At 40.6% G+C, this 11,436-nt stretch overlaps 1 protein-coding gene across 1 annotated transcript; it reads right to left on the bottom strand.

Annotated features, from left to right (window-relative positions):
• Positions 1-895: 895 nt before the first annotated feature.
• On the bottom strand, positions 896-9,682 carry LOC125018950 (cationic amino acid transporter 2-like). Its single transcript, XM_047603413.1, has 12 exons — positions 9,512-9,682; positions 9,058-9,428; positions 7,584-7,739; positions 7,292-7,457; positions 6,159-6,295; positions 5,295-5,517; positions 4,828-4,964; positions 3,723-3,825; positions 3,525-3,649; positions 2,414-2,580; positions 1,437-1,545; positions 896-1,359 (listed from the first exon to the last, which is right to left on the bottom strand). Exons 1-12 carry the CDS (start codon positions 9,520-9,522, stop codon positions 1,238-1,240), a joined length of 1,827 nt encoding a protein of 608 aa, XP_047459369.1. The 5' UTR covers positions 9,523-9,682; the 3' UTR covers positions 896-1,237.
• Positions 9,683-11,436: the final 1,754 nt, after the last annotated feature.

Here is an 11,436-nt window from a genome sequence, read left to right as displayed (position 1 = left end):
GTGTTTGTGCCCGTCTCATCGGTTTTTAAGACGAGTAATCAATTATTTCTATGCACCTGAGAAGGGCGACGTTCATCCAGGGGTGAGAATGATCATTTATCCCAAACATTTCATGTCTGTTAGAGACGGGGATCTGTTTGGAGGTTTTCTTCTAACATTATTAAAGGATTTAAACATTTGTTATTCCCCTCTGTTGTTTGCCAGGGCCACGTTCCACTGCTGTTTTCAACATCGTGTTACAGGCCCTTAGAGTCATGTGCAGCAGCGCCTCCTGCAGGCTCCATGAATAAAGAGTGATGCTCGACTCATTTAAAACCACCGCCTGCATTGATTTGCCTCTCGATGTGTCACCTTATCAGCTACAGCCTGGCAATCATAGGATTAATCTGTGTGGGGGAAAGGGGGAAAAGAATTATGCAATGCATGGATAAAATATATTGTACATTAAAGCTGCTTAATTCATGTGTGAGGAAGGACACGACCACCAGGAGACTGAAATAGTCGTAACTGTTGAACTATAACAAGAATGAAATCAATAGAGCTGGTAGAGAGACATCATGACTGCTTTAGAGAGAGTCTGTCCGACCAGGGAATGGACCGTCTGAACGGTCCCTCTATGCTGATTGGTTCTGAGCTGGTCACGTGTTTCATGGGCGCCATGTTTGCTACATCTAACATTCGCCCCATAAAGTTACACTGTAGAATCTTTCCTCTGATGTAGCAAACATGGCGCCCATGATTTGAGTTGGACAGACTCTCTCTAATATACGACTCTGGTTTTGAACATTTCTGTTGAGTTTTAGCTTGTTTGTGTTTCGCCCCCTAGTGGTAAGGTAAGAAAATGCAACATGTATCAGAAAAAGCTCAGACGGAAAAGAAACTTTTACACAAGTAATTCATTTATTAATTCAAATTTATTAATATTTATTCTCATTTAAGGCATTGTCACTGTCAGATACTGACATTAGACGACAATATTACGAGATTACAGAAGCTTGAATGACTGATCAAGACACAATAGGCAATAAATAGACACACAGGATGTTTATAACTTATGTAGCATGACAGCAGTTATACACATTTACAGGTAACCGTAATAAAAACATGCATCAAGGAGACCTCAGACGAATATAAGTTCAGTCCAACTCTAAAATATTTTTTAAAAAAAAGGACTTCAAGGTGATTCCTTGATCATCTCATCATCTTAAACATATTCTTCACACATGCTCGTCATTAATCAAGCAGCAGAATCAGCAACATTTAAGTTTATATTGGCAACATTTATCGGGGTTCGAGCCTCTCGGAGTCGTTGCTTTTGAACGCTGTGACGAACCCCGTAGCTGAAGTATATGATCAGGCCTGAGGAAAAGGACAATGTACAGACTCAAAACAAAAAGGCATAAAATATAAAGAAATATCCCATCTCATGTCCTCACCGATCGCCATCCAAACAGCGTAGCTGATCCAGGTTTCTGCCTCCAGCTGAACCATGAGGTAGGTGTTGATGAAGATACTTAAAACTGGGAGTACGGGCACCCAGGGAACCTATGGAGACAGATGAACTCTGATTTAGGGAGTTAAAATAGGTTAGAGCTGCTCAAGTCTCACAGCTAAATATTCAGCAGCCCATTCGCCTGGTTTAGTTTAAAGTCAAAAAATGGAAAGCAGATAAACCGACTCTGGCTTACAGTAACAAAATCCAACACATGCACTTTTAAAGTTTTAGAAAAATGCTACTATGGACTTGGAACTTGTACTATATTTATACATTTTCTACACTGATGTGTGTCTTCTCATTATAATTGCCTACTTATTCTTCCATATTTCTTCTCTGTTTAACTACATACTACTGAAACAAAAAGTAATTTCCCCTTGGGATCAACAACGTCATTCTGCCTTTCAGCTTTTAAAGCAACAGATTTCTCCAGGTTTTATATTTATTTTGTTTTATCAATAAATGAGACTTGTAACGTAACAATTTCACTGTATGGCTTAAACTGCTGTTTTTACTGTGCATGTGATATCACAAACATATTGAATCTTGAATGTACCAAGATGACACATGTCTGATAAAGTCTGTAAAAATATATATTCTCCACAGTCACAGTTGATAAGAATCTAAATGAATGTAGGCCCCACCTATGGAAGCCAAGGGGTAAAGTAATATAAAAAAACCTACAATTTCATAAATGGCAAGTAAAAAATATCAATAACATGTTTTCTTGAGGAATAGCTGGAATAGGAAATCAGAACTTTCACCACTTTCACTTAATATCGTAGCCATAAACTTCCTGTGAGCTCTTAGTAAGACCCACACCATTATCCCACCGAACCAGATACCTGCAAGTAAACTAGAAGAACATTAATCCATAAAAAGGATGCAGCCCACCACCATCACCCCTCTGGTTTTTACCATGAAAGCAGCTTTGGCCATGCTCTGTGGCTGTCTCCAGATAATGAAGACAGCGAGGGCCAGTATCAATATGAGGAAGATAACGAGCAGCAGGCTCCACAGGTCTCTCCGGTGGAGGGAGTACGTGGCCTCGGCCAGCATAACGCTTAAAATCATCACGAGAAACACTGGGGAGAGAACGGAAAACACAATATTTGTAACAGCCAAAATACTTGCAAGATGTCTTTATGTTTTTATGCAGTGATGGTTCTTTACGGTCCATTAATGGTCAGGGTAGTTCAGACTGGTGTAAATGTGACAAACCATCTCTCTTCTCTGGAAAGCCGTCCACCTACCCACTCATCTTGGAGTGAACATCTGAACTAGGGTGACCAGACGCCCTCTTTTGTTCTACTAGAGCCTCAAACATGTGTATAGCCAACTTGCGTTTCTCTGTGTTGTTCACAAACTAGTCGCGCCCTCTCTCCGTACTCAGGTCTATTCACTTTGCATTGAGTGGAAGTTTGAGGAAGTTGGAGGAGCGGTGAAGTTAAGTAGTTTTGGTTTGTTTGAACCATCTTTCAAAATGTCACATTAAATACACAGAGCTCTCAAGTTTTAAACTTTAAGTCTATTTCATCATTTTCTAACAACATTAACGCACTAAAAAGACAACAACAAAACACAAGTGCAGCATTATGCAACACAAACAGATTTTCCAATTGCCCGTCACCCTTTGAGCCCAATTACTGTCCCCTACTTTTTTAGTGAAGATACCAGCACAACTCCTTCGAATATGTGCTAGTGGATAGATATTTCTCTTTGCACAGAAGAATTTTTAGTAGCAAATGTGATGAAAATTGTCTTCTCTTTAAACATTTAATCGGGCAGCACCTCAATAGTGCAAACTTCCATGTGTCATCTGCAGCAATGGGGCTTCATGGATGAATTAAAAAAGAAATTTCCATGTTTTTGTCTTGGTTGGGATCCATTGGAAGCGAACTGTCTAACATGGAAAGCAGGAACTTGCGTGTCGGTGTCAAATAAAGTCATTTTGAATGTGGCATGACCTGGATGAACCTTCAGACATGTAACCTGCTGCTGAGGAGAACAGTGATGACGGGTGACTCACAGATAAACACGGTGACTATGACGACATTTTTCGAGGTGCGGTGGGTGGGTCGGAACGGGGGCCTCAGCAGCCCCTTAAAAGAGAACGGTTCGGCTCTGTGGTTAAAACCACTGTCTTCTTTGTACCTGGAAAGAAAACCAAATATGTTTGTGTGACGCTAGTGTGAAACTTTTACATTCGGTCACATAGTGCACATACCTTAATATTAGAATGCACACTGCAACAAGAGTGTATGCGAAGATGGTCCCAATAGAACTCATGTCTACCAGCGCCTTTAGGTCAAACAACAGGACCATGAAAGCTGCAAAGACATTCAAACACATCATATGTTACTTCCCAGACAAAATATATTTAACACTTAGTGATGACACTGAACAGCATTTCTTTCATTGACAGATACTGTGTTGGTCCCCTTAATGGTGTATACATACAAAGGTTGGTAGTTTTATTCGCCTTACTCGAATGTGTGCACCTACGTACTGCTAGACCTCAGGAAATCCTTCTGAATTCCTGCCTTCTAGTTACTCCACAACCCATTTATACCTACAGTATGTATGTATGTATGTATGTATGTATGTATAAAAATCAAGATGTGAGGTGTATAGGTGTATAGAGCCCTTCACAGTTTGTAAACAGTTTTACGTCTTTTTGAGGGGCGGGGCTTAACTGGAGGCAAAACTTCTCAAACACTATAGCTTGTAAACGCCGGTTAGCATATTTCAACGGACTGTTTTGGCAAGAATGGACGAGGAAAACATATATTTAAGAGAATATATTAATACACTCACTCTCTGAGAACATGAGTGTTATTTTAAAAAGTTGGCTGATGGGACTATATTCACTGAGCCCTACACTCTGACTCACTGGATGGACGATTTGAGCAAAGGACACAGAGGGAACGAAGTCTGGTCTGTCTTTATCAAATGAAGCGTCTCCAACAAAGACATTACAAGACGTAAGTGGAACCACTGTGGAGGGTAACGTAGCAAATGCTACTTCTGCTTGGACACCCCTGAAACACACAACTAACGTTATGTTGGCTAGCGGTTAGCATTAGCATTAACATGCCTCAAGAATCCCCCAAATACTGATTAGCACAGTTTTAGTCATAATTCATTCTAACCCATAATGTTGTCCAGACTGAACCTGATGATGCATTTCATATTAATCTTATCTGATATGAAGTGTGCACGTTGATGATTGTCTCACTCCAATCCTTTCTTTTAATCATCAAACCAAAGTCGCCTATGACATGAATGTTGTATGCATGTAATTCCACGTGTTTTGCAGAAGCATCCCTTACCGGCCACTGCTCCTGAGGACAGGGTGGCTAGGACGGGTATTTGCCTGGAGCTCATGTAGCGGAGCGGCTTGAAGAGCAGCCCATCTCTGGCCATGGCAAACAGAACCCGCGGCATCGGAAACATCACTCCCAGGAGACTGTAGAGGATCATCAGAAGTGACAGGAGAGTTTGTCAGCAGCAGACACTTTATTGGTTCCACATAAGTCACTATGTACTAGAGGCAGAAGTCTTCAAACTGAGGGCATAAGGTTTCTTAAAGACATTATGGCATATTATGTAAATATAGTACAAAGTGTTCCAGTGATTTAGAGCCATCCACTAAGACTAAAGAATGTTGGTGTGATATTTTCTTTATCGTCCCCCTACCCAAATCAGTGCTGCTTCAGTTTCATTTTGCTGCAGGGCAGTATAAACATGACTAATGAGATAATCATGTAGCATAAACTACAGGTCTGCAAATAAGTACCTTGTCGAAAGTGCACACAGGGATCCCACAGCCACAGCATATTTAGCTGGATCCCAGCCGACATACTCAAAGGCAACAGGTAGAGGACTGTGAGCGTCGAGCAGATAGTAGGGCATCAAAAGCGTCAGGGAGGCGGATACGCCAAAGTAGGCCAAGAAGCAGATGAGCAGAGACGCCACGATCCCCAGAGGTATCGCCTTCTGCGGGTTCTGCACCTCCTCACCTAGAAAAGCAGATTAAGAGTTTCACTTCCAGGTTTGGGTTCAGCCACTGACCCAGTAATGAGGCGTGTGCGATACACAAACGAGTGAAAACCTGGCGATGGCGTAATGAGTTTTAAATGTGTAGACGTGGGCTTTGTGCAATACAGCCATGTCATGTGTGATAGCGTTTAAGGGCTATGCGCAATAGTGATGACGGGATTTGTGCACTGGTGTTATGAAATCAAGGATATTTGCGATAGTGATTGAGATGTGCAGCGTCATGTGCAACTGTGACAATCTGAGATGTGTAATAAAATCATGTGGAATCTTGTGCAATAGTGTTAGAGGGATACGTGTAGCATAACAATGTGCAATAGCAACAAAGGGATATCTGGAATAGAAACATGTGCAAATTTGAATTAATTAATGGTAGCATGCTTTGTTGTTGCTTTTTTTTTTTTTTTCAATGTTTATGTTCAGTCATGTTACTATGTTAATTGTATTTTTTTTCACCTACCAATGGGACTCCAGATGGAAATTAGCTGTGTGGCCATAATCGCTCGTATATTTACGTGTTAACGTTCATTAATATGAACCCATTTTAAAAATAAATACAGAAATGTGTCCCCTTCATATATAAATACATCCCAGTCAAAAGTACCGGTTGTGGCGATACAGTCAAATCCAACAAAAGCGTAGAAACAAGTTGCTGCTCCGGCCAAAGTTCCTTCGAAGCCGAAGGGGAAGAACCCGCCAACGCCAAAGTCAATAGTTTCATTCTGGGCCATTGTGAAGTTTCTGCACAGAAGAAGAGAAGTTATCACTGGCAGTGGATGTTTACAGATACTGAACATTTTATTTTCTCTAGTTTAGAGGCGACTCCCTGAAGGATGGAGATGACAGAATTTAACAATCTGGTTTAGTCCCAGTCTACTTATTTTTGTGTTTGATGTATAATCAGTTATGTCTGAAGGTTCTCAGTCATCCAGGTCATGGTGCATCTAAAAAAAACCCAAACATTTCATCCAAGTACCTTCAATCCAGTTTCCCTTGTCTCAGTGTATTTTAGATATAATCAACTATCACACTAAATGTGAACTCCAGACCAAGAATAAGCTTTTTAGAGATTGATCTGAATTCAAACTTCTGCCTCCCTGTAATTTACAAATAAAGTAAATTTCAGCATTGTATTTGCTATCTTTATTTTCAATTATATTTTTATTGCAGTAAATATAAAATACTGGATGGACGAGGCCTTAATAGGGCCGATGTGGCCTCATGCTGGTCTTTAACAATCAGTCATTCATACTGCAGCATTTTGTTCATTCAGACTATTCATGTATCTCAACACTGGCTCCCATATTCTATCAAAAGCTTCCAAATTTCTCCAGACACAGTGTCTCACTGATTTCCCTCAACCACATCTCAAACGTGGCTACAGTATCTGACTTCCAATGTCATATGATACGTCTTTTTTGACATCAGGGTACTGAGCTGTGTCACCAGCAGTTCCCAGAATGACCACTAGGGGACAGGGTTTCCATTGTCTATTAAATGCCTTTGAATAAAAATCAAACAGAGGATAACAATGAGTAGAGATTGAGACATTTCCAAAATTAGTGCGCAGAGCCAATGCAATAGGAAACATCTTATTAACTTGAAATACTTTGAATCATTTAATCTATGTATCATTTTGTTTATGGCTAGTGCTAAATGAGCATTTTTGCATTTATTTTGATAAACTTCTTACATGACTGGATGATCCTAATTCAAATTTGCATAAATGTAACTTACTCCATTTGCAGAGCTGCATTGAGAATCGTCTCCTCGCTGATGCGCCAGTTGTTGAGGTCTCCTTTTATAAAACCAGCGATGATGATAAAAACCAACACAGTCACATTCACTGCAGTAAAAACCATAGTCAGGACTGCAGACTCCTTCGCACCAAATGCAAGGATCCCTGCAATAATAATAATGATAATAATAATAAGAAGAAACATGTATAAACTGTAACTGTAAAGCACCTTAAAGAATTGCTTCAATACTTTCTGAAATATATCCTGAATGATAAAACTGCCAGTATCACCAGAAAGCAACATAATCAGCCCGGCAGCGAAGAAGTCCGGATATGGAGCCAAGCCGGGTGAGTCCATTGGAGTGTGTATTCTCAGAGTTTCAGCAATGACGTTGTCCATCAGATCATCCACAGCCCCGGTCCAGGCTTTGGCTACACTAGAAGTTCCTGAAAAGAATCAGTTCAACACTAATCAACATTTTTACTCTTCTACATGAACTAGATACACACTTCAACACTGACATTTTATTTGTAGCCTCTTACAATAACCAATGTGCATAAAACAACACATAAAATCGATGCATAAAAATATAAAAACAATACATAAGAACACAAGAAATACAGTGCATAAAAAAAAGATGAGAATAATAAAATACAACTAAAGATGATGTCGGGAGGCAGTTTGTTCCACAGTCTGGGAGCATCTATATCAGGGCTGATCCAGGCCCAATCTTTGGTGGTTATTTATTTAATATCTGCCATAAACTAAAACCACATCTCTGTAGCATTAAACTATCGTCTTCCTCTTCACTGTCTAGTGTCAAAGCAGCTAAAACTGAAGAAGAAGAAACATGTGAGTAAACATGTCTACTCTTTATTATAAAAAATAAGGAGCTTTATTATAAAAAACTAAAGTCAATCAGACAGAAATGAGTAAGTTATGTAACGTGGATGTTTGGTGAGGTGGTAGCAGGAGATGTTATTCAAGTATAAACTACCGGTCCAAGGTTTTAGCATCAGCACCAGTTTCCTCTGGTGTAGTTGGTCAGAGCTTTATCCTGCAGCAAGATAATGACCCAAAACTTTAATCCAAGCTCTACCAGAACTACCTCAGGACAAAAGCTAGATGGAAGAACTTAAAACATAGAGTGGACCACGGCCCAGTCTCTAGATTTTAACCCCATGGAGCTGGTTTGTAATGTGTCAAGAACTCTCTGAAAAATAATAACATAAAATAAAACATCGATATTTGACAGGCAGGCAAAAAAAGCTTGATCAGGAAATCCCTAACAAGAATGTAGACACAGGCCAGAACCTGATGTCATACTTTACATGCAAAGAACTCATAATTACAACTGCTCCAATATAGTCACAGCATAAATGGAAGCTTTGAACCTGGAACAAGTTTATACTACTTAAATCGACATTATCTGATAATTTGGTAAAGAAATCGCTGACTTTGTTTCACTCTGGATGGACAATATACAACATTTTAACTGCTAAGATAGTCAGTAACATGGTGGTCTGTCAGAGCCTTCTCTCTGAAAGAATAATCAAACTATATAGGCTGAACAAAAATTAACTGAAAATTCCCAACGAAAAATGTATCAGTTGAATAGGACTTTGTTCTGCAACATTCTTCAGTTTGGTTGAATAATGTAAAAAATACAAGTGGTTATATAGTTAAATATTCATAATTCATCACCTCCATCCCATAAATGTCCACAACAGTCCTTGCACATTCTTGGTTTTAGGTTGAACTTACCGATGACGTAGGACAGCAGCAGATTCCACCCCGTCACAAACGCCCACACCTCTCCCACAGTCACGTAGCTGTACAGGTAAGCCGAGCCCGTCTTGGGGACGCGGGCCCCGAACTCAGCGTAGCACAATCCTGCAAAGACGGAGGCCAAGGCCGCGATCAGGAAGGAGATGATGATGCTGGGGCCGGCCACTTCACGCGCCACCTCGCCCGAGAGCACGTACGCCCCGGCGCCGAGCGTGCTGCCCACCCCCAGGCCCACCAGGTCCCAGGTGGTCAGGCATCGGCAGAAGTTCGACTCCTCGCCCTCTGGCTCCAAAGGCTTCTTACGGGTCAAGGAGCGGGTGAACCGCAACACTTTGGCACGAGATATCCTGAAATCAGGAAGCGTTCGACAAATCTCAACCAAAAGTGATGCATGCTGGTGCTAAAGATAAAGGGTTACTACCTCAACTACCTGATGGTCATTTCCAAGGCTCTGTTTGTCGTACAGAAAACTAAAAACTTTTGGGTCTGCTGCTGGAAAAGGAAAGACAGAAAGAGAAGAGAACGTCTCCTTCTTCCAGCTAGCAGCCTCCCCTGACCCTGCAGTCTGGTGCAGGTGCACAGCTGAAATTCATTCAGGTAATCAGAGTTAGGAAGTGAAGGCTACTTCACTGACTTGGTTTTTCTGTGAGAGACACAAGCATTCGTTTGGAATGCATCTTCATTTCTTTAAAGTAAGATTAAAATCTTTAGGTATTGGGGATTAGTAGGACCTAAGAAGTATAACAAATAAGAATTTTAAGTGTACCAAAATAAAATACAAAATCTCAACATCCTCAAATGAATACTTGCAAAACTGTTAAATTTGCATGTCATAACATCAAACTAGAAAAGTTAACAAGCATAAATAAGCAAGTGCATTGACTCTTCACTACAACATAAAAGTGTCTCCTTATTAGGACAATATGCCTAAATGAAGCAGTATAAGTTGACACAAACCTAAAATCTAAAGTCCCCATATGAGGACGCCGGGTCTCATGAGGTTAATGCTGCAGAAATGTGGAATTTAAATCCTACACAACCCACTAACCAGCAGAGAAATGTTGTAAGAGCAGGACACAGCCAAGTTTGTCTGGCATGTGCTCAAGGAAGATGTGAAAGTCTGGGCCACAGCAAACCACATTAACGCTGGTCACATATAGGAGCCCCTTCCCCTCAGTCTCACTCTGTTACTACCTCAGCCCCTCTATTGACCTCTGGGTCAAACTTGAGGAGTTTGAACAAAGTGCTGCAGGTCACATGTTCAGCCTCACAAATAAAACCTTGCAACATATTTCAAGCATGTTTGAAAAGTTCATCAAAATTAGGAACATCCTTTCTCAGAGTGATACTGAAAAACTACTTCATGCTTTTGTGTCTTTCAGACTAGATTATTGTAACTCGTTACTGTCTGGCTCCAAATACTCTTTAAAAGCCTCCAATTCAAAATGCTGCAGCAAGAGCACTGACAGGAATTAGCAAGAGAGATCATATTACTCCAGTATTAGCTTCTCTTCATTGGCTAGAATTGAATTTAAAATCCTCCTCCTTACATACAAGGCCCTGAAAGGCCTAGCTCCATCATATATGAAAGACCTCATAGTACCATACTGTCCCAACAGATCACTACGATCTCTAAGTGCAGGTCTGCTTGTGGTTCCTAGAGTTTCTAAAAGTAGAATGGGAGGTAGAACCTTCAGCTATCAGGCTCCTCTCCTATGGAACCAGCTCCCAGTTTAGGTTCTGGAGGCAGACACAGTCTCTACGTTTAAGGTCAGGACTAAGACTTTCCTTTTAGACAAAGCTTATAGTTAGAGCTGGACTTAACCATCCCTTAGTTATGCTGCTATAGGCCTAGAGGACATGCCCTGTAACCTCTTATCATTTATTTTCTATTACTAACTGATGTCACTCCCTCTTGGGTGGGTCCCTTCATATGAGCTGGGCCAGTTTTTGTAAAGCATCTCAAGGGAATTTGTATTGTTATTGACGCTATATAAATAAAATTGAACTGAATTCAATTGAAGTTTTGCCCCAAACTCACAAACTCACCTGTTGTCGAAGCATTGATGGTAGCAAACATCTGGCTGGGGATGAGCTTAGAAAGCATCAGCAACAAATGCATCTGACAAATCATGCAAGCAAATAGGAGATCCTGCAAATATAATATCATTCCATGCAGTTTCTCCACCATTAACCTAATGAACTGAAAACACTCCAGGCTGTAATGCCCACCTCTCATCACAAGATGGCAGCAGGAGCATGAAGAATAAATGAGCCTCTGAGCGTCTCTCTCTTGCCTCCTCTTAGTCGATGACATAATCCTTCTGAAAGAAAAGAGGGAATTCTGTTTGAAAT

Source organism: Mugil cephalus, chromosome 13 (assembly GCF_022458985.1).
Source record: "Mugil cephalus isolate CIBA_MC_2020 chromosome 13, CIBA_Mcephalus_1.1, whole genome shotgun sequence".
In the NCBI taxonomy this organism is placed as follows: Eukaryota; Metazoa; Chordata; class Actinopteri; order Mugiliformes; family Mugilidae; genus Mugil; species Mugil cephalus.
Note: the sequence above shows the minus strand (reverse complement) of the source record. Positions and strands in the feature narration are given on the sequence as shown.

Coding starts and splice junctions, on each gene's coding strand:
- LOC125018950 (XM_047603413.1), bottom strand. Junction 7,740..9,057: donor GCTGCTGTCCTACGTCATCG/GTAAGTTCAACC, acceptor GATTCTTTTCAG/GAACTTCTAGTGTAGCCAAA. Junction 1,360..1,436: donor CGCTGTTTGGATGGCGATCG/GTGAGGACATGA, acceptor CCTTTTCCTCAG/GCCTGATCATATACTTCAGC.